Source organism: Acomys minous, assembly GCF_964271855.1.
Source record: "Acomys minous genome assembly, chromosome: 6".
NCBI lineage: Eukaryota > Metazoa > Chordata > Mammalia > Rodentia > Muridae > Acomys > Acomys minous.
The window spans coordinates 77,282,785-77,309,647 of NC_140487.1; the positions used below are offsets into that span (position 1 = coordinate 77,282,785).

At 43.2% G+C, this 26,863-nt stretch overlaps 2 protein-coding genes and 1 long non-coding RNA gene across 5 annotated transcripts in view; 2 read left to right on the forward strand and 1 right to left on the reverse strand.

Annotated features, from left to right (window-relative positions):
• Nucleotides 1–243: 243 nt before the first annotated feature.
• STRIP2 (striatin interacting protein 2) overlaps nucleotides 244–26,863 on the reverse strand; it is a 42,026-nt gene continuing 15,406 nt past the window's right edge. The window contains exons 9-21 of the mRNA XM_084785014.1: nucleotides 25,115–25,318; nucleotides 23,784–24,019; nucleotides 23,473–23,538; nucleotides 23,160–23,223; nucleotides 22,376–22,447; nucleotides 18,032–18,106; nucleotides 17,402–17,499; nucleotides 16,807–16,933; nucleotides 14,358–14,458; nucleotides 11,488–11,554; nucleotides 5,945–6,049; nucleotides 3,908–4,112; nucleotides 244–3,028 (exon numbers count right to left, since the gene is read on the reverse strand). Coding sequence (XP_084641140.1) covers nucleotides 2,778–3,028; nucleotides 3,908–4,112; nucleotides 5,945–6,049; nucleotides 11,488–11,554; nucleotides 14,358–14,458; nucleotides 16,807–16,933; nucleotides 17,402–17,499; nucleotides 18,032–18,106; nucleotides 22,376–22,447; nucleotides 23,160–23,223; nucleotides 23,473–23,538; nucleotides 23,784–24,019; nucleotides 25,115–25,318 — 1,671 coding nt within the window. The 3' untranslated portion in view covers nucleotides 244–2,777. The remainder of the gene's footprint in view (nucleotides 3,029–3,907; nucleotides 4,113–5,944; nucleotides 6,050–11,487; nucleotides 11,555–14,357; nucleotides 14,459–16,806; nucleotides 16,934–17,401; nucleotides 17,500–18,031; nucleotides 18,107–22,375; nucleotides 22,448–23,159; nucleotides 23,224–23,472; nucleotides 23,539–23,783; nucleotides 24,020–25,114; nucleotides 25,319–26,863) is intronic.
• On the forward strand, nucleotides 7,118–11,481 carry LOC311599266. The gene is made up of 3 exons (XR_014779841.1): nucleotides 7,118–8,026; nucleotides 9,385–9,529; nucleotides 11,297–11,481. It is a non-coding gene; the product is annotated as an uncharacterized lncRNA (long non-coding RNA).
• Nucleotides 11,563–26,861, forward strand: LOC311599264 (uncharacterized protein). Of its 3 annotated transcripts, none has more exons than XM_084785015.1 (4): nucleotides 11,563–11,784; nucleotides 14,148–14,288; nucleotides 20,911–20,943; nucleotides 26,578–26,861. In XM_084785015.1, the coding sequence occupies exons 1-4, from the start codon at nucleotides 11,658–11,660 to the stop codon at nucleotides 26,619–26,621; spliced, it is 345 nt and encodes a 114-aa protein (XP_084641141.1). In that variant the 5' UTR covers nucleotides 11,563–11,657; the 3' UTR covers nucleotides 26,622–26,861. The 3 variants fall into 3 exon arrangements, 2 of the variants coding, with proteins under 2 accessions (XP_084641141.1, XP_084641142.1); XM_084785016.1 differs by lacking the exon at nucleotides 26,578–26,861 and adding an exon at nucleotides 22,982–23,151; XR_014779840.1 differs by lacking the exon at nucleotides 20,911–20,943.

Below are 26,863 nucleotides of genomic sequence, written 5' to 3' on the forward strand. Positions count from 1 at the left end.
TCTGTTTCTTTCTTTTTCCATTAACTATGAAACAGTTTGTCCTAGGTAGAAACAGCCAGGCAGAATAAGAGTAATTTTATAGAAAAGTCAATTCAGCAATCCAAGGTGAGTCAAGTGGCTGGGTCCAGACCCACGATGATGAGATAAACATTTGTTACATCATTGAGATCTATATTTAATCCTGTATCTTTTTCTATCAAACATGACTTTAAGATTACCTTGTGTTAAAGAATTAGAAACTAATTTCTAATTCCAGGTTTATCTTTTTTATTAAAGTGGTTTGGTGAGATGAACAATATTATCAATCAACACAAATGACTGAGATATTCACAAATAAAGTCCTTGTTTTACATATCGTCCAAATAGCATGCTTCTGTGTGGCAACTGTAATCACCATTAAGTGTCAGTTAATCTAAAGCTATTCCTAACCAAATACACAAGCTTTCAATCTGGGAGATCTGACCCAGTTATCTTAGACGTGAGGCTAGCTGTTGATCCCAGAAAGCTAGCCACAGCAAGTTGCAGGGGGAAAAAAAAAGATGTGATTTGAAATGAATCATTCATCCTTGCAAGGTATAGTAGCTTCTCCATCTGCACTGAGAATTAATCTTCTCAAGAGTTATAAATAATAGCACATGATATATTAAAGCCTAGCATACTTCTGTACCTCAGAAAGCATTTATGTGTGTTGTGTATGTTGTGTGTGTTTTAAAGGCAACTTATTTTCTCGTTACACAATCGAATATGATACAACTTTAAAGTATATTGGTGAGGGGTTGGGGATTTAGCTCAGTGGTAGAGCGCTTGCCTAGCAAGCACAAGGCCCTGGGTTCGGCCCTCAGCTCTGGAGTGAGGGGCGTGGGGGGGGAAGGAAGTAGATTGGTGATTACTCTCTTTCCTGGAAAATTACCTTTTCATTCAGATGTCATTAAAATCAGAGTAGCCTGACCCCTAGATTAACAAAATGGCCTGCCGCTATACTCAGTGACCTGCTTGAAATGAGGATTGCTGTCATGCTTTGATACAAATGTGCAAATCACTTAAAACATTTAATCTGTTACACACTTACACTTGTCACTTTCCACAGTAAGAAGCCCTGATACCCAAAGCACAGAGGTACTGACTGCTCCTTTGGATAACACTGGTCTCTAGCATGATTTAAAATGGCACTGTGGTGGACAAAGGAAAGGAAATGAGACAGTTTGGACCAGCTCTCTAGGAATAAAGCATCCTTGTGTGATCATAAGAAGGTTCAGTAGTGTGTGGACAGTGGGGAGACCTTTGAAATAAAAAAGCTCAAAGATTTAAATTGAAGAACAAAAGTGATTTCTTTTTCTCTTTCTTTCTTTCTTTCTTTCTTTCTTTCTTTCTTTCTTTCTTTGTTTTTCAAGACAGGGTCTTTCTGTGTAGCCTTAGCTGCTGTCCTGGACTCCCTTTGTAGACCAGATTGGCCTTGAACTCACAGAGATTTGCCTGCCTTTGCCTCCAGAGTGCTAGGATTAAAGGCATGCACCACCACGCCGGGCTTAAATTTATTTCTAAAAAATCTTATTTTTTAATAAAGGAGGAGTAGAGACATGAAATGTATATTTCCAGTTCTAATCATATTGGAACTGTTAGCCATTAGAAAGAGAGACAGAAAGAAAAGGGTAAAAAATAATGAACATGAAAGAGAAAATACAAACTGATGCTGTTGCTTTTAATAAAAAAAAAAAAACACCCCAAAACCAACCAACCAAACAACAACAACAACAAAAACAAACGGACAAATCTCAGTAAATAAAACCTCCTAAAATCAACTTATTTAAAAATGAATTGGCTAGAGGTGGTGGCCCATGCCTATAATCTCAGTATTCAGGAGATGAAGGAGGGTCATTACAAGTTCAAGGCCAGCCTGGCTACATAGTGAGTTCCAGTTCTGTCAGGGCTACATAGCCTGACCCTGTCTCAAACAGCACGACTCCTCTCCTACTCAAGTGAGGATTTGGAGTTATATTAGAAAGTGATTTTCCTTAGTATACCCAGCCATTTTAGAACTGAATTTGTGAAAAACACAAATTATTCTTAGAGAAGGCCATATTATATTAGCTGCAGTTCTTTCCAAATGGCTAAGCACTCAATGCACTATACATAATACACGGGAAATATTTTTTTACATTGAACATAGATATCTTCAGGAAAAAACCCTGCACAATATACTGTTCTGTAACATGCAATGTTTTAGAGACAATTATCCTTTATAAAGATGCAGTGCTCTCAAATCATCTTAGAGCCAGTGATCATTTCATAAAGAGGTGTCAATATTTTAAATGTGAAATATAGTCTAAAGTTGGTTTTGCTAAGTTATAAGTCCCAGGCATTTACAGTGAGCAGGAAGAAAATCTCATTTTATGGCCTGTACCTATCCTACTGATTGAGGTGAATGTCACGGGTCAAAAGCCCTTTCACTATTTCACTATTGTGGCTAACAAAGGCTAGCCTGGCCTTAGGCAAGACTAAAGCAGGTCTCACCAAAGAGCCTGTCCAGGACTGATCCGTTGGGTGGTTTCAGGGCCAACTAGGTACCTAGCTGAGCCTTGGGCGAGCTGATGATGTATTTGCTTTGACTTTGGATCCCAGTCTTGTAACCACCTCCAGGCCTAATGGCAGCCAGGATAGCCCTGAATTACGCTGGACATCCCTGCTGCATGCTGGGCTGGAACTCTCCCCGTCACACGCTCCTAGAGCTCAGTATGAAGGCTTAATAGGCAGGATCCGCAAAGCGCAGCATTTGGAGCTCAGTGACTCTGGAGCAGCTCCTCCCAACAGATGGGCTGTGAAAACACCTCTCTCTCCAACCAGAGCTCATAGGAATAATAGAAATCTTCGGGCAGATCCAGCCTCTGCCCCAGCACGCTCTGCAGGCAGTTATCGACAGGTGAAAACTCTGAGTCCTGTGGTTTATCATACCGGCGGCTGTTAAAAGCCTCAATGTTGGCCCTCAGAGTACATTCTTCTGCTTGGAAGTCCCATGGTCTGGCATCGATGTCTGGCATAGGAAGAGAGGAAGAGAAAGATACATACAACCGGATGTTACTCTCTTCCACAGAGCGTGGCTTATGGGATTCTAACAGTGAAACGGCTTCAAATTTACTTTTAAGAGCAGAGTATAAAGTAGATATATAGCACGCTTGCAGGTTTAAAAAGTAAACACGTGTTCACACATAAGCTAATATATACAGAAACGATTTTTGGCAGCTTAGAAACTAGTAACAGTAGTTACGGATGAGAAAGGAGATGGGAGGACTTTTTACTGTAGTTCTTTGTTGTTTATTTCTTTCTAGGAGTTTATTATTTCATCCAAAAGAACGATTAAATTGCTGTTATTGAGCTTTCCCGAGGGGATTAAAATTTCCCATTGGAATAGAATCACCTCTCAAGGAAGGGGAGATTGGAGCAGATCATGAAGAATCAGTCTGGGCCAACTCAGCAGGGCACAGTGGCACAATCCTTTCCTTCCAGCATTTGGGGGCCAGAGGCAGGCAGATCTCTTGAGTTTGACTGAGGTCAGCCTAGTCTACATAGTACGTTCTTAGACAGCCAGGGTTATATAGTGAGACTCTGTCTCAAAACAAAACAAAACAACCAAAAAAAAAAAAAACAACCCAAAAAAACCAACTCCCCCCGCCCCGAAAAACCCTAAAACAAAGACTCTAAGTAGGCAAACATTTTACCATATCATAAAATCTGTATCATATTTAGGGGCTGGGGGGATGGCATAAGGGCCCAACTTTGGGTCCCTAATACCTACGTAAAAGCCAGGTGCAGCATACGCATTTACACCCACAGCGCTGCAGGACTCCCTGGAGCTCAGCGGCCCAGCCAGCCTGGCTGAATCAACGAGCCTGAATTCACAAAGAACACTCACCATTTCCAAAAGCCCAGTCGTCGTTCATGCGGTGGCGAACTTTCTGGTAAATGGCTGACATGGTCTTCATATTGCTTTTCCTCCACTGGCGCCCAAGGTACTTAGTCTGTATCTTTAGTAGCTTCAAGACATAAAGCTGTAGCATGGCCTGCTTGACTTTGAGGGCTCGCTTTAAGATCGGAGCTGATTTAAACACCACCAGCATCTGCCCAGGGAAACAGGGACGTGGGTGACAAAGTCATAGGTAAAGTTTCTTAGGGTTTCCAACTTAGACAATATAGCAAACCTGGCTAAGACCTATGGTCCAAACTCTACATAGGAATTAGTCTTTAAGAATATAAAAGAAACACACACACACACATACACACACACACACACACACACACACACACACACACACACACACGTACACTTGCAGATTAAGCCAGACATAGTGTCACATGCCTGTAGTCATAGTATTCAAGGCTGATCATGAGTTCAAAGCCAGTCTTGTGATACACAACAAAACCAAAATCCAATTCATTTAAAGTTTATACTAGCAGACTGGAGAGATGGCTAGCGTTTAAGAACACTTGCTGCTTTTCCTAGAGGACCTGGGTTCAATTCCCAGCACCCTCATGGTAGTTCACAACCATCTGTAACTCTAGTTCCAAGGGATCCAAGGCCTTCCTCTGACCTCTGAGGGTACCCAGCACAATGTGGCACATATACGTACATGAAGGCAAACCACAAGAAGAGTAATTAAAAAAAAAATAAAGCTTACAATATATAATTCAAAATAAACATCATCTACTGTATATATACCATTTCCACTATTGCTAGTTTCTTGTGTATAACTGCAGGTTTTTGTTTTGTTTTTGTTTGTTTTTCAAGACAGGGTTTCTCTGTGTAGCCCTGGCTATCCCGGAACTTTCTCTGTACATTAGGCTGGCCACCAAGCTCCTGAGTGCTGGGATTAAAGGCATAAGCCATCACCACCTAGCCTTTTTGTTATTTTCTTAAGATTTAAAAGAACTTAGTTAAATTTTGTCACATGTATACATGTATGTGTCTCTACACATGTATGCAAATACCTCATAGCACTGATGTAGAGGTCAGTAGACCACTTTTAGTTCTCTCTTCCACAGTGGGTTCCAAGAATCAAACTCAAGGCACCAGGAATGCATAGCAAGCATTTTTGCCAGTTGAGCCGTCTCACTGGCCCTGGAGATAATTTTCTCTATGGGTATATAACATGTATATTATTTTTCTATTTTAACACAAGTAATAGCCAACTACACGGTTCTATATCTTGCTTGATTTTAAAAAAGTGTACGTGTGTGCACATGAATACCAGTACAGGTGCCCTTGGAGACAAAGAGACATTGGCTGTCCCTGCAGGTAGAGGCAGATGTGACCTGTCTGACACAGGTGTTAGGAACCAGACTTGGGTCAGCAAGAACAGGACATGGTCTTCACTGCTGAGCCATCTTTCTAACCCCCACATCCTGGAGGATCTTTTTATACATTATCAGGCTGGCTTTGAAATCACAATGATCCTCCCTGCCTCTTCCTCCTGAGTGTTGGGATTAAAGGCCTCATTTAATTTAATAATATGTCTTGAAAATTATTCCATATCAGCAGAGAAATGCCTCCTTCTTTTAGTTTTCTTAGTTTAGTTATTATCATATCCTACTGGAAGGACACATCATAATTTCTTTAATCAGTTTGTCTTTATTAGTGTACATTTAGGTTGTTGCCAGCCTCTTATTATTACAAGCAGCATTGTAATAATGCCAGATTTGCATCATTTTTGGCATATGTAAGCATAATCCAGGTGTGTTTGGCTTCTCTTGTTAGAGCTGCCTTAAGAATGTGTCTATATGTAGCTCCCTGAAAAGAAACAGCCTGGGAACAAGTGCCTGGAATTAGGTAGCGCAGAAACATATGCAGCACTCACCGTTTATCTACAGATCTTTCCAAGTAGGCAATCTACAAACACTAATGATTTAAAGTTTAGCGGAATGGATACTTCTATGGGCTGAAGCCGCCGCTTACCATGGTCCTCGAATGCTTCCACTTGGTTAGTTTATTGAGCAGCCTCAGGAGGTTGATGCAGGAAAAGAGGTTCCTCCAGCAGAACTGGCTGTTGTCTCCAGCTTCCTGAAATAGTAGCATCCATCAACCACCTCAGAACCAACACAGATTTCCTCCCCCTAGAAGATTGCATGTTTCTGTTGGTCAGCTCAGGTGAGTATCCCAGTGTGAAAGGCTGCCTCCTCATTCCCTGCGCTTTACACACCAAATCTCATAGCTGAGGGCATAATATCCCTTACCCAAAAACCCATAGCTCAGTAACAAAAGTACTTGCTTAGCATGTGCAGAGCTCTGCACCTGAACCCCAGGCAAACAAATGAATAAACAGAAATAAGATAAAACAACTGAAACATTTGGGGGTGGTTGAGACAGGGTTTCTCTGTGCAGCCCTGGTTGTCCTGGAACTCAGATACCCACCTGCCTCCTCAGTGCTGGGATTAAAGGTGTGTGCCACCACAAGACTTTTTATCTAGAGCAAGTATTGGTTAGAAAGGCAATACATGAACAGGAACTTGACTCCAGCAAACTTTCTGTGCTTCTCACTTAGAAACAGAGATGAAATGTTTACTCCCGTATACTTTGTATTCATAAGTGATGTTTGCAATTGCTAGGAGTTTGGTCTCATTCTGGGAGACTGTACACTATTTTAGGAGACTGTATACTATTTTGGGTAGAGCTGGCTCCCATGGGATCTAGGGATTGAATCCAGATTGCCAGAGTTGTTTGTAGCAAGTGCTTTCTTTTACTGGTTGGGCCATTGGATTATCTTGATTAGGTTAACTGATGTGGCGAGATCCACTCTAACAGTAGGTAGCACCATTCCCTGCGCTTGGGTCCTGGGTTGCATAAAAAGGAAAGAGAAAGCCAGCTAAGCTTAAGCATTCATAACCCTCTTCCTTCCAACTGTAGATATGGTGTGACCAGTTCCTGCTGCCAAAGATGTCCTTACTGTGATGGGGCTGTGAGCCAACATAAACCCTTCCTCCCTAAGCCGCTTATTCAGGGCACTTTTCATCATAGCAACAGGAAAAGAGAGAAAGAAAGCTGCAGTTAGCTCATCTTAACCCGGCACTGTTATTTCTGTCTCTGACTGACTATTTAGTAGTAGTAGTAGTAGTAATAGTAGTATGTCTGTGTGTGTGTGTGTGTGTGTGTGTGTGTGTGTGTTTGCAGAACTTGAGGAAGCAGTCCTCACCTTCTACTACGTGGATCCTAGGTCTGAACTCAAGTTGTCAGGCTTGACAGCAAATGTCCCTACTTGCAAGTGTCCCCAAAAACCTTTCTTTTGAAGGATTGTACCTGGTTAAACAGTGTCTACAGGAAAGCTACACACCTTGATACTTGAGTGCAGCGATTGCATTCCGAAAAGAAAGCGCAGACTAACAGAGTCATGCTGGGACACTGGAAGCACTTGGTTAGGGAGCTGTGGGACCTCTGATAAGGGTTAGGGAGAGGACTAGGCATCTAAATTTAGTGAAGTAAACATATTTTATGTCTTTTTTCTACAAAAAAATCAAGCCTAAATTTGAACAATTTCCTAACGATCCATCTTTTAAACATTAACTTACAAATTCCATTCCCTAGATTTAAAAATAAATTCCAAACGTTTCTTTGCAAATGACTAGTCATGCAAATTTTGACTCACTGCTAACTTTCCACAGCCCTTTAAAAGGCTTTGGCTATCCAGTCCTACTCACATAGGAGGACAATGAAAGGTGACACTGGACAAGGACAATTTCTGACTGCTGTTTCATGATTTCATAAATACAACCTTGTCCTTATCCTTTCATCTTTAATCTACAGGTGGGCCACATGCATGCCCATATTGTTCAAAATATGCCACGGCGGGTAAATATTGTCAACTTGCCAGGGTCTGGAATCACCTTGGAGACAAGCCTCTTGGTAACAAGTGAGAAACCTACGTTTAATGTGGGCGGCACCGTTCCATAGGCTAGTCTTGACGACAGGACAGAGAGAAGGTGCACTGAGCTCTCTGCCCCCTGAAATGCAATGTGTCCAGCTGCCTCAAGTTCCTGCTGCCACGTGAGTCCAAATAACCCCACGCTTCCTTAAGTTTTGTTTTCTTTGGTCGTAGCAACGTGGCAGGTAATGTTATGCTTCTGACTGGGTTAGTTTTGCAGCAGTGGCGATGGGTTTACACAGAGTTTTCCACACTTTCTATGAAAAAGTGCAAAGGACAGCCAGCTATGGTGGCATGTGCCTACAATCCCAGTGTGCGGGAAGGGAAGGAAGGAGGATTGTGAGTTTGAGGGAATTTTGGGCTACACAGCAAGTTCTGGGTGAGCCTTGCCTACACAAGTGAGCCCTGTTTCAGTAACAAATAAACAAGAGACAAAGGAAGGAAGATGACACATAACCTGTAAGATTCCCCTTTAGAATTAATAGGTCTACAAACAAATTATAGGATTGCAACTCTGAGCTCATTTCACTATTCTCTAAAGCAGTAGTTTCTGCATATTTTCATCAAACATACTCAATATAAAATCATTTTATGTATACTTCCAAATAGATGTATGTTTGCTTATAAATTATAAATGTACTATTACAGTAATATGTTATAAAACATGCAATGTAAAAATGATGAATATATATAAAAGATGCAATATCTGCCCAACCATCAATGGTAATGTATCTGTTTAGCATGTACTTAGATTTATATCCAATATGACTTAAAAATAAATTGCTTAATAAAATTCTACTGCAAATATGCAAATTTAACTATATTAAGAAGAACATACATATGCAACAGATTTATATATAACTATAAAGTTTGTTAATAAAATTTCATATAAATGATTATGTACATTCTAGTTGTAGTAAAATATAAACAATGTTTATATGTAGGTTATAGGGAATATTTTTATTTTACTCCTCATACTTTTCTGTTTATTCATTTTTCTCCCATAAGTGTACTACATGTTTTGTAATCAGGAAAAAAGCCTGAAGCTATTGAAAGTAAATAGCATATATCAAAGGCAGTACATTTCTTGTGCTTGCAATTTGGTGAGCCTGGAAAGAAATAAACTTACTAGTCCTTTCTGCCTATAGGCATTATTAGTGTAGGTAAATAGACCACTACATTGAGAACCCATGTGAGATAAATCTGCTAGTGCCAAAATTGCACTGGTCTGGAGAAGCACATATATTTTAAGAAAAAAGTCTGTGGTTACTAAACAAAACCACCAGATGCCACTATTGTTTCACCAAAAAGACTAAAATATCACTAAGACTTTTAATTAACTAAATATATGCTTTTGCTCATTCTTCATAGTAATAAAGTCTTAACAGAAGGCATAGCCATATAAACAATTACTTGCTCATATCCCGAGAGGTCAGCTGGAAGTTATGTGAAATCATGACTCCCATTAACTCCTATGCAGGAGCTAGAGGAGCTGGAATGGAGACCAGACACACACTGCTGTCAAGAAAAACATTCAGGGGCTGGCAAGATGGCTCGGTGGGTTAAGGCGCTTGCTGCTTAGCCTGATGACCTGAGTTTGATCCCTGGGATCCACATGTTGGAAGGTGAGAGCCAATTCCTGCAAGTTGCTCTCCGACCTCTGCACCTGTGCTGTACCATACATGCACACAACACAAATAAGTTGATACATATAAAATAAATGTAATAAAACTTTTTTTTAAATTTAAAAAAGTAATAGATTCAGGTCACAAAGGCTGAATTTACATTTTGAAATACTCTACCAATAGTATAATGTTTGTTTTGTTTTGTTTTTGTGACAGGGTTTCTCTGTGTAGCCCTGGCTATCCTGTAACTCACTCTGTAGACCAGGCTGGCCTTGAGCTCACAGAGATCTACCTGCTTCTGCCTCCTGAGTGCTGGGATTAAAGGTGTGTCCCACTATGCCAGGGCAATAGCAGGGTTTTAATGCAACTATGTAACACTGTTTATGCATTTTAATATATCATTCCTTCCAAATTTTAATCTCAGAGGCACACTTTCCTACTTTCTCTTAAAGTTTATTTTATGTGTTTGGGTGTTAGTCTTGCATATGTATTTTGTGCACCATGTGCATTCAATGCCATTAGAAGCCAGAATGAGGCATCAGATTTTCTGAAATGGAGAGTACAGATGGCTGTAAGCTGCCATGTGGGTGCTGGGAATTGAAGCAGCCAATACACTTAACCCCTGAGCCATCTCTCCAGCCCCAACTTTGCTATTTCCAACTCTAAAGTCTTAGCAGTTAACTTCTCCGCCTAGAAAATAGTAATATTGAGCAGGGCATGGCAGCCTTTAATCCCAGCACTAGGGATACAGAGGCAGGCAGGTCTCTGTAAGGTCAAGGCCAAGCTGGTCAACATAGCAAGTTCCAGGACAACCAGGACTGAATAGGCCCTATCTCCAACAGAAGAAAACAAACAAAAGAGTAACACTAGCTTCATAGAACTGTTTTACAGATTCAGTATTACCATGTTAATAATAAAGGTTAGGCGAGCTTTTACATCTCTGTAGGAGTAAAATTATTGCTGCTTCCTTGGCTGATGAGATCACATTTAAATAAGACAGGGGCTCTATTCCGATAGCAAAGAATGTGCTAGCTATGATGTTTCAGGACATGATCTTTTGACTCATGTCTAATTTGGGGTCTGTCATCCACGAGAAGTGGACTGTGACAAGTCAGTTCACCCACTGAGTTTTCATGTTTCTCATCTTTGAAATATAAAGGACTGAGTTAAATGGCTCTTGGCATGCGCCCCCCCCCCCAAAAAAAGCAACCCAACTCCTATGGCTTATAAAACCTGCACCACAGGAGGAATTTTCTATTTTTGCATAACGTACTTTCCTGACCTAGCATTCTGTAAGTTTTAAAGTTGAGGACAAAAGGCTGAAGCACCCCTGGGTAATATCATTTAGCATTACGGAGGTCTTCAATGTACCAGACACAGTTTTAGGCTCTAGGGACATGAAGACAGATGTTGGACTGTTTTGATTTGCCTAGACCTGCTTTAGGATGAAGATCTTCCTGGGTAAGGACTTTTATAAATATATATTCCTGGGCTTGATAACTAACATGAAAAGGAAAAGCACATTGTCTATACCACAACATAAAGAAGATGGATTTGTGTGTCTGTGTGTGTGTGTGTGTGTGAGAGAGAGAGAGAGAGAGAGAGAGAGAGAGAGAGAGAGAGAGAGAGAGAGAGAGATGGCGGTGGTGGGAGAGACACCAGAAGAGAGTCTGCTGATAATTAGCATAGCTTCTGTTTCAGTCTTATTATGTTTCTAAATTCCCTCTCCTCCTCAGTGTTTTCACTGACTTTCCTCTTCTCTCTAAGATGCTAGGCTCAGCTTTCCCAAATCCTTCAGCAGCTTTAAAGCCCTGCCGCCTCTGTGCTCCTGCCAATGCGCCTTCATTGGTCTGAGACTCCCAAACCATGGAATCATGGAGCTGGAGAAGACACGAAGAAGCAAATGCCAGCCTCTGCCATTAGCCAACTTCAAAGGCCACAAATCCCCATCTGCTTACCAGACTTTCGGTAGTAAGCTCTGGCAAATCCTGGATGGTGCAGCACGGGTAATCCAGCACTGAAATGCTGTAAGATGCAGAGATAAGGACAAGCTTTAGGCAAATGGCAACCACAGGAAATTCCTACCTACCTCTGAAAAGGCAGAAATGATTCTTCCCCAGCAGACTCCATGCGTTTCTCAAATTGCTTAGTGACCTTCGCTGAAATTGAGGGCACGGGTGCCGGCAACTCCCACTCTGATCTCATCTCCTCAGTTATCAAGGAACCATGGAATTCTTTAAGGCTGGTCCTATCTGGTACGTATAAAAAGAGTTAAAGCAGAAAGATGGCCCCTTTCTGTCTTAGCTCTCTTAGGTTCTTTAGGGGATATGTAAACTTTAGTGTATTTGCCTCTGCATTTAAGTGTGCATGTGAATTAATAGTATTCCCAGAGATGCCATCTAAACATACTTCACTAAATAATAATCTGTGGATATGAAGATGAAAAGAAGATCTCTTGGTTTTCCTCCTGATCCTTCTGAAAGCCAGGAACTCTGGAGTTAACTTCCAATGCCACCCTAGAGGAAGCTAGAAGCACAGGGCAGCTCCTTATAGCACTGCTAATCAAACAAGCTCAAAAATAATAAATAATAATGTCTGTCCCCAGACAGCGAGAATTGCAAGAAAGCCACAGGCTCTGCAGTGAGCTCAGGGTATCAGGCAATCAGGAAAGGAAACAGGGCACAGTTGCTCAATAAGTAGCTGGTTTTTTCTTTCCTCTCTCCTTCACTAGTACAATGCAGAATTTGGGCTGGCTGATTCTTCTTCTTCTTCCTCTTCCTCTTCCTCTTCTTCTTCTTCTTCTTCTTCTTCTTCTTCTTCTTCTTCTTCCTCTTTTCTTCCTCCCCTTACTCTTCTTCCTCCTCCTTCTGGTTTTTCGAGACAGGGTTTCTCTTGGCCTTGGCTGTCCTGGTCTTGCCTTGTAGACTAGGCTGGCCTCTAATTCATAGAGAGAGATCTGTCTGGCTTTGCCTCCCTGAGTGCTGGAATTACAGGTATGTGCCACCACGCCCCAGCTGTGGGCTAGATTTCTTTCCTCCTCCTCCTCTTCTTCTGGTTTTTCAAGACAGGGTTTCCCTGTGTAGCCTTGGCTGTCCTGGACTTTGTAGATTAGGCTGGCCTTGAACTCACAGCAATCCACCTGCCTCTGCCTCCTGAGTGCTGGGATTAAAGGCGTGTGCCACCACTGTCTGGCAGGCTAACTAATTTCTAATGTTCCTTCCCCTTCTATTGGGACTCTAATAGTCAATGAAATTTCAACACTATCTGAACTAGTGCAGTTAAAAATGGGCTAAGGATGTTGGCAAAGCAGGGGCTATAAACTGAGTATGACTATTTTTGGACCTGTCTCTACATTTTGAAAGTCAAAATTTCTAAAAGCAAATCATTTTCCTGGCTTGAAATGTTACCACTGTTCAAGAAATCCTGGTCATCTGACCTAGATCAGGGTAGGAGAGAAAGGTCTGCTCAGGAGAGAGCAGTGCATTTATAACACTGCTCATCATCCTAATTAAGTCTTCTGGGGTCTCTGGATTGGCCTGTTAGGATAAATATTCTTGGCTCGTTCAACAACTTAGAAAGAACCATAGCAAAACAGGTGCTGCAACTAGGAAACGGGGGTGGGGGTGGGCAGAAAATAAAGGAATTTGTTCTAATGGCTCAGTGAACTGAATTCTAGCTCTGCGATGTTGTTCAAAGAAGTAGCGTTATTTATTTTAGACACACAAATACTGTGACCCAGAGAAACTATCTCCTTTGAGATTATGTGGTCAGGAAATGGCACATCCAGGTCTCTTGGCTTCAGCCTTTAAAGGCTGCTACTCCATGGTAGAATTTCAAGCAGTACTGACTGACACATGAGATACTCCCTTTGCCCCTTCCCTCCCCAGTCACACCAAGTATGATATCAGTCTTAGTCTACTTCAGAAACTCTGGTAAATTCTGACAAACTTGCTATGCCAGTTCATGTGGAAACAAATTAAAGAATAAGATCAGTAGAAAGCAATCTGAATTCACAGAAAAGTCTGTGGTTTTAGTCTTTTTTTTTTTAAGATTTATTTATTTATTATGTATACAACTCACCTATCTAACTTTGTCTCCTAACTGGCGAGATGAGAACGAAACTTGTACTCTCTCTTAGCATTGTGAATGTTAAGTGGAATTATTAATGGACAAATATGTTTTGGGCCGGAAAGATAGTTTAGCTCCTAATGCCAACACCAACACTGAGTTCCACCCCCAGGGCACATATGGTGAAGAAGAGAACCTATTACTGCAAGTTGTCCTCTGACCTTTACAGCATGCCTTTGACATGTGTGCACCCATACACAGGCACAAACGTAAAAATTCAAAAATTGATCTACCCAAGTAAATGTCTATTATTTACCTTTGGTTATAGATTCTAAAACTCCCCCTGGTGGTCTGGTGGGCAGCACTTGACTCTCTCATCATCATGAATTTTGCATAACACTTTTTGTTTACAAAGCAGTATAACTGGTCCAGTTACTGAAGCTTACAATTTCTACTAAGAGCAGAGCTGTTCACACAAATGGGCTGCTGTATAGCACAAAGATCTCCTATATCCTTTCATCTTGTAGCTTTATTTTAAAATATTTTTCAGGTTTTGAAATGATTAATTATGGAATCTACACGAAGAGGAAAACTCACAAATTCCCATCAGTTATTAATGCTTCAAGAAGACTGAACTTAAAAGGGAAAGCTCTAAGAAAGGAAGGACTAAGGGTGCCAGAAGAAATGAAAGGTGCTCAGAGATGTACGAACTCCCTTAGTTATGCAAATTAGCACCCTGCGATCTGCCCGGAGTCCATACCTGTTTTTGGCAGTGATATAGGACAGGACATTTTGATTGAAGAACTTCAGGATCAAGGGGATGCAGTTGGCAAACACTAAATGCTGTGACACATATTCAAACTGAATTAAAAGATCAGAGCAGAAAGGTTTGCTTATTTGGGGGAAGATGTGAAACATGTATGAAAAAAAAAAAGGCAGGGAAGTACAAATATAACAACATCCATTCCTAAGAATATCTACTGTCTGCTGTGTTACCAGTCTGTCAGGCTCTGAAATGGACACACTCATATTTGGCCAGCCTATCTTACATACAGACTATCTTAAACCTTATAGTGGATGCTACAAGTTCTTGGTCAAAAACACACATTAAACACACTAGAAAGGAAAGCATAGCCCAAACAAATAGCGGGATCTTTGTGAGTTTTGTTCCTAAGCTCAATGGGAAAGAAGGTCTCCCCAGGGAGCTGGCTTCACACCAGACCTCTGGCTCACAGTGCTTTGACTGTGACTGATACAGCAGGGACAGGTGCACTAACTCTTGGCAGCTGCTAGCACCCATCAGGCTGGAGACAGCACAGCGTAGCCACTGGAGTGCAGGCCTCAGCAGCGTGCCCAGTATACGGCGTTCTCTCTAACACTTAGAGAGTACCCATGTACCAGGGAATGAACAAACAAGAGCCTCTTCAGGCAGCAGATAACGCACTGAGAAACCCACTCTGTCTCTGACGAGATAAACCCCAGGACTTGGGGCTCCATTTGGTTCTTTTAAATCCAAATGGGGTTTGTGTTCAGGAAGACCTAGCTGGGTCATAAAGGGAAAGTTACAGAGCTTGTTGCCTTGGATTCTGTTTATGATGCACCGAGGAGCACCAGAAAATAAAGGTCATCTCCAACTTGGAATGCGGGGACAGTACAGAAACTAGGTTGAAAAGGTGGAGAACTGTGGTGTTTTAAACCCCTATCTCTGTGTGTCATCGGCAAGAAGTAGCCATGGCAGAAAGGTCAGCTGCTTTCTCTTCCTGAATATTTGGTTAGAGGTGGGGAGCCAGCCTGTGCCACAACCACTTCTCCCTGGACGCCACCCAAATATATTTTCCAGAGTTCCAGACGGAGAAGCCAGCACATGCCTACTATCAAAAGACAGGAAGCTTTAAAATGTGAGCCATGCTCAGGCTCTGTCAGGACTTTATGACACGGCCAGGCCCATCAGCATATCTGTCATTTGGCTATACATCTATCTACTGTTTACCAAGCGAAACAATGTCTGCCATGCAGTCTGCTTTTTTCAATCCTGATGCTGGTCAGTAAACACTGCCGGAAGCCACAGTCACTGACTGGGTGGGCCTTTCCTGTGCGCTGACTCACTCTTCTATCAGGCTTTATTTTGAGTGCTTAGGTGGAAAATAGGGTAAAGCCTCGGGGCAGAGATGAGAAGGCTTCCTCAGTCCCACGCTCTCCCTAGAGCAGAAGCATCTGTTTGCTTGTTTGGGGCATACCCACAGCACCAAGGCAAACAGTGCCTATGATGTGCTTACATCCTACAAAGCTTCTGTGAGCTGCTCACCCTTAAGGAATCCTTATTTTATCCATGTTTTTTTTTCTTTTTTGGTTGGGAGAGGGCTGGTAGGGCTTTTGGGGTACTTTTTCTCTAGTTGTTGTTTTGTTTTGTTTCGTGGCAGAGTCTCACTGTGTAGCTGTCCTGGAAATCACTCTGTAGACTAGAACGGCCTAGAACTCACAGGAGCTCCTACCTCCTGAGCACTTAGGCTTATCCCTATGTTATAGGTGAGGAGACTAGGGTTAAAAGTCAAGACTTTTTGCTTTCCCACAAAGGCACTGTGGCTTCACGTATCACCAGGACATCTCTATCATGCCCACTCGGAGGCAGAGCTCCAGCAACATTTCATTACTTTCCAAAAGTCCTCTGCTTGCTCTCCTTGAGCTCTCACTTACTAGCTTTTCTGCTTGAATTGGTTTTTCTCTTCCCTGGTAAACCTCCCCCCCCCCCCCCATTTCCTGGATAACATCTGTTTCTCTGGGACTCGGGGTAAAAGTCACCTCTCCCTCAACTTGGCTTACGTATTTCTACAGCATCCAGTGCCTGTCAGTTACAGCACTCTACAGTCGGACTGTATGGCTTGTACGAGCCTGAACCGTGCCTCATTTAGAATTAGAACTCAGATGTCAGAGAAGTGCTCTGCACACAGACCAGTGCTTGAATGGATTCTGACTGGCTGGTACTCTTAAGAGTCATTCCCCAGGCAGACCTTGAGCTAACTTACAAAGAATACAGACTTTTGCCTCTCTCTAGGACAGCTCCCCACATCCCACTCCACATCCTCACCATACTCTCACGCCACAAGCCCTGGGCTCTCTAACCAAGGCCAAAGGAAAGGCTCAGCAGTACAAGCATTCTTGTGCTGCCCCAGGGCACGAGGAGCAGATAACCCAGAACTCCTAACGCTCACCTGGTAGATATGGTTGAGTTTGAAGTGTTTGAGAAGTAGAAGGAGCAGGGCAGAGATACTCTTTACAATGATCTCCTTGTGTCTGTTCACGTCAATGCCTAACTTCATGCTCTGCAGAACAGTTATGCTACAAGGGAGAGAGGAAGATTCGTATAAAGGTAATGAAGGGAGGGCTGGGAGGACAGACCAAGTAGTTGGGCTAGATTTTATATATACAGTCTATACGGTTAGAACTTAGGAAACCTGATCGTCTGTGCTAGAGAACTCTCCAAAGTTCCCATTTACGAATCTGCCCAAGAAAAACCTTTCGTGATCTCTTTGCTGATGTATCCTCTCTCTCGGGCAAACTCATCCATTGGCACACGTCTCCCCATATATACAGCAGCTAGTCACTAGCACTGAGGTTTTCTGTTGGACCCTAGTTCTGTGTTACACAGAGCTCAGTAGAAGCCCCTGCAGGGGACAGGAGGTACGTGTAGAAAAGGAGAGATTCCTCTGAAGACAATTTCTATAAGTGTTACCAAAGTGCAGTGGGACAGAGAGGCCCTGAAGAAAAGCACTAGTGTCTAGCAGCTGCCCCAGTGGAAGCACTCACGGCATCTCCTCCGGCAGGACATCTGCCAGGATATTGATAGAGTCTGTCTTAGCCTTGGAGGTGGGGGCTGCAGCCAGCAGAATCTTAAGCAGAGCAATCTGGGAGACAGAAAAAGATGAAACCCACCCTTGTCTATCCCACTCAGCAAGACACTGGGTCTTCCAAACCCCTCTAGCCCAGATGAAAGGCATTTCAAAGCCTTTATCTAAGATCTTCCATCAGTGACTAAGCCTTGCCAGCATATAGGAATGCAAACAGGTGTTTATCCTGAGGCCTGTCTGTGATGCCAAGGAAGAAAGCCAAAGCAAGCTTCTGGGCTGTTTTGCTTCAGGGCTCTTCCTTCTAAAGGTAGAACATAACAGAGTGGGACGGGTGATGCAGAGAGATAAATGGGAAAATAAGCCCAACATTCTCCCCTCTTTTTCTTCCTCTAACTCTACCAGCATCTCACCATTCCCATGCAGAGGCTGCAGAGACATGGCAGACGTCAGCAGAACTCATGGCTCTGACGCACCCAGGCCCCAGGAAAGGCTAGGGAGAATGGCACTTTCCGAGGAGCCACAAGGAACGTTCAGAATTCTGAATTCCTCTCAGTGGAGACGGGCAGCACTGGCCCAGCCAGCTCCTTACCATGTACTGGGGGAGGCTGTACAGCATGCCCTGGTAGAGGATTTCACTTGGCGTTTCTGGTACCACCTCTTCTCCCTAAGGCAGAAAACACAGGCTGTTTTCAGGTTACTAAAGGCTACATGTTGTTGGTTGGTGAGGGGTAGCACGCACGAGCAGAGAACTGCGCTGGGAGTCAGCTCTGGTATACTATCCTGACTATATTAATCATTCATTATACGGTTTTGGATAAGTGACCATTCCTCTTTAGGCTCTAGTTTTTTTCCTTTGAGCTGCCTTAGATGACTTCTGCTGTCTTTTTCTCGTCCCAACTACTGATGAGACTGGTTTCCCCAGTATCTGCAATAATCACTCTTTCTTTCTTTCTTTCTTTCTTTACTTTTATTGAATGTCTATGATTTACACGTAATACACCAAAATCTCTCTCCTCCCCCCAGTAAAATAAAACAAACAAGAAAACAAACAAGCAAACAAAAAATTTTGTCACAGGGGCTGGAGAGATGGCTCAGGTTAAGAGTACTGTCTGCTCTTCCAAAGGTCTTGAGTTCAATTTCCAGGAACCACATGGTGGCTCACAACCATCTCTAATGAGATCTGGTGCCCTCTTCTGGCATGTAGTAGTACATGCAGGTAAAGCACTCATATACATGAAATAAATAGATAAATAAATAAATAAATAAATAAACCTTGTCACAGAAGCTATAGTATATCACGCAGTACACCTTTTGTCCATATGTTTACTTGCAAATGTTCATTGCTACGAGTCATGGGTCTGGTTTGAGGCCTACACTATCGTTACCGGATCCTCACTGGGACTGCTGTCGGATATCCTGTTGTTGCCGTGTGTCAAGGGCATTCTTAATCTTTGAATCTGCAGGTCTGGCCCCTTCATGTGTTCTAGCAGGTCATACATGGGGTAGATGTTGGGGTGAGGTTCACTCAAAGCCCTGGATCAGGGCCCACTCTCTTGTCCTCAGGGCAGGGCCCGCTAATAATCTTTCTATGTCATACGCTCAATCAGGAGTCAGAACTTCAATCTAGGAGTTGGCTTAAACCAATTCCTGCTTTAGTGCACACAATACACACAAAACCACCCTAGATACACATGGGTTTAACCTAAGCTATAAATACATCGGACATACTGAGATAAGCTACACAGAGAGACTTCCCCTGGTGTGAGTCAAAGATCAACCAAGAACTCCCAGAGTTTTTCTACCATCTAGGAAGGGGAAAGGAAAGATAGATAATGCAATAGGGAGGGTTATTGATGGAGTTAAGTAGCTCATGATGAGAGAGACAAGATGAGTACTAGCAAGGAAGCCTTTAAAGGGTTGGGAACTAATTTTCACCCTCTCTCCAGTATCCTCATCAACACCACTTTCTGACTAAGTGCCCCATGTGTACCTTTGCCTTCCTCATGACCCTAATGAATCCCTTTATTAGAATGGGACAAGTAGGGTTCTCAGATGCTCGAGGCAGCCCAGGCCTCACTGAAATCTTTGGCCAATGCAGTCCTTTTTTCCTTGAGGTCCCCTATCACATAGTGAGAGTCACTGCCAAAAGACTTGGAGGCAAGGGGGAAAAACTGGGCCAATGGACACAAGTCTTAATTAGGCATTCGAGAGAGCCTGGTGATCCTAGCATGTGCGTCTTCCTGCTCCCAAAAGGCCTACTACCTTCTCTCTCTTCAACCAGTCCTCTCACCCCAGAGCCCCTCAAGTTGCTGACTCTGCCCACACAAAGACAGAGTAATCAGAAAGACATACTACGGAGCTGGAGAGATAGTTCAGAGGTTAAGAGCACTGTCTGTTCTTCCAGAGGTCCTGAGTTCAATTCCCAGCAACCACATGGTGGCTCATAAGCATATATAATGATATCTGGTGCCCTCTTCTGGCCTGCTGGCTCATGTGCATGCTTAATACTATATAAATAATAAATAAATCTTAAAAAAAAAAAAAGAAATATGTACTACATCTTTGGAATACCAGATCTGCCAGTCTGACATGGAAAGTAATTCCTATGCTGGGAACATAAGCCAAAGCCTCTACTTGGGGTTGGGGGTTCCACAATCCTTCTTTTTAAGGTTTATCTTTATTATTTTTAATTATGCATAGGTGTGTGTACCTAGGTATGAGAGCAGGTGCCCGTGTAAGGCAGAGACACTGGATTCTCTAGAGTTACACATGGCTGTTAGCCAGCCACGTGTGAAGAGACTGTGCCCAGTGCGGCTAGCAAGGTCTGGCAGGCCTCGTCCTTCTCCCTGATCCCCTCTGCCATGCTAAACATCATTAGATGTTCCTAGAGCTGGTCACTAAGGCCTATTCCCTTATTTGTCTAATTCCCCCTCCTGAGCTGACTACCAAGGTCCAGCTATCAAAGTATTCAAGTCCAGCAATTGAAAGCCCCTTTCGGCTCACCTAATTGACATGTCCAGCTAAAATTAAACATCTCATCCTAAGGCAGGGTTTCCCTTCTTACCTTTATAAACTGCCATTTGCCTATGGTCACATCTCTCTCCTCTCTATCCAGAGACAGTTCTTTGCTCCCTTCTGGGACAGACATCCCTGCTCTCTCTCCCTTGTTCCCTTCCCCTTCTCCCTCATCCTCCATCTCTTGTCTTTGCCTTTTACTCCCTAGACTTTGTCCCTCTGGGGCAAATAAATCTCCTTTGTGCTGGGAACTTGGTCTTGGGGTATCTTGGGCCAGCTTTTGAGGTTCCCTACAATGTGGGCGCTAGAAATCGATCTCAGGTCCACTGGAATAACAGAAAGTGCTCTATGTGCTTAAGTATTCCTTCCTGTTTCTCTTGATAAAATCTATTAGACCTTTAGTTAGTTGCTTTTTTTGGATCATTGAATTTCCTTCCTTCCTTTCCTAAACAGGCTCTCATGTGGCCCAGACTGGCCTCCAACTAGGTAAGTAGCTGAGGATGGCCTTGAACTCCTGACCCTCTGCTTCTACTTCTCAAGTACACCATATGCACACACCATAGTTTTTTTATGCTTTAGCATGATACTCTCTATCCCACATCTTCTTGTAGCCACCATCTCACTTCTTTCTGTTTCTTTACGTTGTTATCTACTTGTTTTCTTCACATTCCTTTTCAATGTACTTGGAACAAGCTTTCGGCCATTTTACTGTGGTCGTTCTGAACAAAGTCACCAATTACCTCAGTGCTGTCCAATGCAACAGGCACTTCTGTCCTTATCGTGTGCCATCTACCAGCAGCACTTGCTGCAGCCATCACTCCTTTTTTTTAAAGACTTGGTTTTTATGGTGTCAGACTTCTAGATTTCCTTCCATTTCATTGAGTGTTTTCTTTCATGATTCATCCTACTTTCAATATACCGGTGTGTCCCAGGGACTTCCCTGGGTTCCATCCTCTTCTGCCTCGGCCCACTCCCTTGGGTTCTTAGCCTTGTCTATAGTTTTTACCAATATAACAAATCAATGACTCCCAAATTTCCTGAAGCCAGTCCTCTCCCTAGAACTAACTGCCTAGTAGTTCTGGATTTGTACTTAGTATGACCAAACAGGATTTTCTGGTACTCCTCCTATATTCCAGGTGACACTTACTTCTGACTCTTCTCTTTGCCTCTTGATGTGCATCTAGTTGAACTGCAAGTCCTGTCAGCTATGCTTTCAAAAAATAACCCAAATTCATCTACAACCCTAGTCTAGGTCACTATCAGCTTTCACTTTGACTGTTTTGAGATGTGTTAATGCCTCCCTTCTTTGTTTAGTCTAATCTCTGCACAGTAGACAGTGTTTTTTAAAACCCAATGTCTCTCCTCTGCTTAAAATCTCCAACAGTTCCCCTTTGTGCTGTGAATCACCTTCAAGCTCCCTCCCTCTGCTAACAGGTTCTATGTAAAGTATCCCCTGCTCACCTGTCTGACGCCATGTCCACAAGTCCACCTCTCACCCAGCTTTCTTTTGCTGCCTCTTGCATTCCGTGCCCCCCCTTCTATCCTGATTCTACTTGCAATGCTTTCTCCTCTGATGTTCCTATGGCTGGCTCCTTTCCATGCTTCAGATCTCGGTTACATTTCACCTCTGAGACATCTCATCTCTCCCAACTGCCCAACTGAAAATAATCTACAGATAGTTTTATGGTGCCATCCTATTTAAATTATCTTTATGGGATCTACCATTCTGTGATGGCCTTGTTTAGTTATTCGACCAGTTTCCTTCTCTAACTTTACAACAGTGTGGGGCTGCTGTCTTGCAGGACACACAAAAAGAACCTAACATGCTGGCTCAGTGCATGTAGAGTGCATGCTTTGTGACAGCACTGCAGACAGAGTTCTTTCTTCTCTCTCCTGTGCGCTGGATTCCTGGACTTACCAAAGACATGGGGCATTTCTCCAGCTCCTCCTCATTCTTCATCTGTATGTCTGCAATGGAGATATACTTGTGCTGGCAAAGATAAGAAAACACCAACAAGGGTTGAGAACCTAATTCACACGTGTCCCAGTCTCCTCCTCAACTTTCTTTGTTCACAAGGAAATAGTCCATGGGTCTGCATCCCAAACACACATAAAGCCTTCAGAAGCAAGAATCTTACTGACCTCTGCATACTGAGCACTGAGGAGTGCTTTGTAAACAAATTCTGCATGTTAACTTTCCCGTATTTGTGGATACTAGCAAGTACCTGGTCATTTACCTTTGAAGTCCAAGGGGAAGCCACAAGTAGAGCTTTGCCCTTGGACTACTGCTCAGACATGTGTGATGTGTATGTACGTATGTAGCTATGACTCCACATGCCTTGTGTTTATACATACACTGGATATAAAAATTCCTATCTAATCTTTGGCCTTTAGAGGCTAGTGGTCTTATGAGGAGAGAGAAATAAAAGAAAAGGAAGCAGAGAATGGGAAAGGAGAAAGAACCGCAGGAAGAGGGGACGGGGCAAAAGAAAGGAATTGTCTTTTTTCATCCACCTGAATGCAGGAAACTGAGTTAAGCAGAGAGAGGCCTAACTTTTCCTAGTTGGCCAAAAGGCCTGCAGGAGGAGATGCAGAAGTCCTAAGTATATCTAGAAGAACTCTACCCAGTACCCAAGGCAGTGGTTATCTGATTTGCTTTGATGGCTTCCTGTGTCTGAAGAATGGAAGCCCACCCTCATCACCTGCTTTAGAGTCTTCACGCTCTCGTGGATGGGCCGAGGCAATCCAACCAAGGTATCTGTGTCTCTGTAAAAGACACAGAAAACCAAACCATAAGCTCGATGGAAGAGAAGACTACCCATACACTCTGGGATCACAGGGACCACACGCGTCAGCATCTCCCCCTGGTAGCCTACAGAGGTCAGAAAAATGACAACGGCATGCAGAAGCATTTCTGAAAATGAGGAGCTTAAATCACACAGGCTAGGCCACTGGAGAGGATTCATGGCCTCCAGGATGGACTTCGTATCCAGTTGAGAATATCTAATCACTTACTGCCCCAGAGTGAATCCAATGAACTTGTTTCTGCTCATCTCCAAGAAGTGTTCAATGTCTTTCTGCCTGAGATGATGGTGAAGAGGCCAGTACCAGAGAGAGGAGGAAAACAGAACAAAATAACATTGAGAAAGAGAACACCTCAGAGCCCCGTTCCTTCTTCTGGAAGGTCTATAGAGCAGGGGAGGAAGACAGAGGCCATCCTGGGGTTGGGATTACCTCACCAGGCTAGTGAACACGGAAAACGTGTGCTGTTCCACCCTGGCCCTTCAGTGACTGAAACTCCATAGCTCAGGATCCTTGGTGCCTACCTGACTTTTGGGGCCCAGGGAAGGCCCTTGGGAAAGGCCACCCGGTCAGCAGAGAGAGGTGTCTGTGAGGGTGGAGGTGGCACCAGAGGATCCTGTTCTAGCAGGTCTAACTCTCCATCCAAGGCTCGCTCTCCATCACCTGCAGGCTCGTCTTCCTCCTCGGTGGCTGGTTCCTCAGTCTTGAAGAGATCCCGTTCATTGTAGATGTCCAGGCTGTCTTGCTTGGTGAGGAGTTGCTGGGGGCGCGTGGGAGAGAGGAAAGGATACAGAGCTCATGGCAGCCTAGTCTGAAGCCACTCTCTCTGGACCTCAGGAAACATGCGATGGAAAGCCATCTACCGTGAGAACACTGCATTATCCATAACTCACAAGATTCGGTCATAGGACAAGCTCCTGGGAAAAATGACCATGGCCAAGAAGCAGAGCCAGAGAGTACCAGTGTGATACCCAGCTAGCTTTCTGAAAGCTTCCTAATTACGCTCTGATTAGGTGAACATTCAGTTAGTATGCTTTCTGTCAGCACACACCAGCTGGCTGGCTGAGGAAGAGGAAGACAGAAGCTTGCTGCCAGGCAAAAAGAGAGTGAGTTTAGAATGTTAAATCTTATTGCATAAAGAAGAAGAAGAAGAAAAAAGATTGGACAGAAATAGGCCAAAAAGTTAACAGTCACTGCCTCTGGTTGTTAAGCTTGTGGGTGATTTTTTTTCTCTTTAACACATTTTTATATTTGTTCCAAATTTTCTACAATGAGTAAGCATTACTTTATGAAACAAAAAAGAAAAGTTAAAAAAAAAACCAGTCATATTGCCTACAGTTTAGACTGGATTGTGTGGCTCTGTTATCTTTAACTGGTAAACTCTAGTAGGTCAGGTCAGTTCATTAAAATGTGCCCATGGCTCAATGTAACTTATTTAGAACTTCTCAAGACTGTACACTGCCCAGAGCCCTAAGCAGCCATCTCTCAAATGTAAGCCTGTGGTCCAAGGCCAGACAGAATATGATGGTGGCTCAAAATAAAACTTCTTGCTGCCAAGAAAATGGTGATTCATAATAGACATGAGATTTGCTTGATGCTCTTTTCAGGGTCCTCGGTTTCAGAATTCTAACTTAACTCATATTTAGAGTGCTAAGCAACTCAAGTCACTGAGGTCTAGACTGCACGTATGGCCAGTGGAGAGGCCAAAGGACAGACTCTAGAATTTGTGTTGGCTAGAGGGCCAACCTGGGTAGCTATTTAGTGTCCTTTCCTACCACATCCATAATATCTTAGATTTTTTATTTTTTTTTTTAACCAGTCAATACCCCAATACTACTGTATGTTTGGTCCATACCCTTCGAGAACCACGGCGGCCCCGCAGCTTGGAGGGTGGAGGGGCCAGCTGAGACTCCCCCAGATCAAGAGTGTAAGAAGGCGGAGAGGCGGCACGCATACTCTTTACGACCTGGATACTGTCCTCAGCTAGTGGAGGCAGGCCCAACTCTGCACGCTTCTGTATTTTGAGAGCCTGCAGATGCTCAAATCCACCAAGGGTAAACTAAAGAGTAAAAAGGAAAAGGGAGGTTATCCAATACCAAGTGGTCAGCCCTCAGTATATTACATTTATGTATTTAGAAACACACACACACACACACACACACACACACACACGTAACTAAAAAAAAAAAAAGAGGCCACAGATTTCGGAGACAGCAAGGAGTAAGGGGTGGGTGCATGGAAAGTGTTAGAGAGAGGAAAGGGAAAGGGGAAATGATATAATTATAATTTTTTAAAATTGTTATGAAAAAAGGAGAGAGAGAAGAGAGGAAGGGAGGACAGTCATAGAGAATAAAGTCAGAGAAACATGGATGGAAGGAAAGAACTTCAACTTCCAATTTCCTCACACTGCCTCTTGAACAAGGAAGCAGAAAAACATGAAGGAACAAACATGGTCACTACTTCAGTCGAAGGACATCTAGGGTCAGGATAAAACACAGCATCACTTATTGACCTAGGGCTGGAACAAGCACTAGACATTAGAAGGGGCCGGGGGAGGGATCTGCTTTAAGAAACAGAAGAAAATCCCCACTTTGTTTTGTTTCCTGAGCGGGGTCTCACTGTGCAGCCCAAGCTGGCCTTACGGTTGCAGTTTGCATCCTCTGTCTATCAAGTGCTAGTTTGCAACCATGCACTACTATCCTTAGCACAATCCCTCATTTTAAAAAATGTTTCTTTTGTTTTAATTATTTATTTGTTTTATTTTATTGGTGCTTTGCCTGCATGTATGTCTCCGTGAGGGAGTCGGATCCCCTGGAACTGTGAGCTGTGACAGCTGGGGGCTGCCATGTGGGTGCCACGACCTCTCATTTTAAGGAGGACATTCAGATATTATGATGTCCTAGAGTCACATAGTTTCCTCTGCAATCAAGAGATGATTCTCCCGATGAGACCCACTAAGAGGGTATGCTGTTCCTCTAGTTCTACAGGACGGGTGCCAGAGGGAGACTGTGGGATGAAAGATCAGGTTGACTAATAAATAACAAAGTATTAACTATATACTTGTAAGGATGCCCATCCTCTATTGGAAGAAAAGGCATGCATTAATCTTTTTGTTTACTTTTTTGTTTTTGTCTTCTGGTTTTTCAGGACAGAGTTTCTCTGTGTAGCCTTGGCTGTCCTGGACTCACTCTGTAGACCAGGCTGGCTCCAAACTCTCAGAGATCTGCCTGCCTCTGTCTCCCTGAGTTGGGATTACAGCCATGCTCCACCACTCCCGACTGCATGCATTAATCTAACATTTCATAATTACAAAAACAGGTACAGAATTGTCCAAGGGCCAGATTCCCAGTGGCTTTCTGTGAAACATCAATTCTGTTAGAGAAAGGTGCCACTGACATCATTAACTTAAGGAGTGACATCCAACAGAATCATCCAATAGAAACAGAGGCCTGATGATACAGAGTACGTGGTGGCTCCCGGAGGCCCTTTTGCTGTTCTTGGTTAGCTGGGGCTAACCCTGCCCTACTCTGCTGCCTAGCTTCAGCTCACAGAGACAGCTTAGAAGAGTCTGACCAGCTAAGAGGGAATGGAGAAGCTCAGCGGC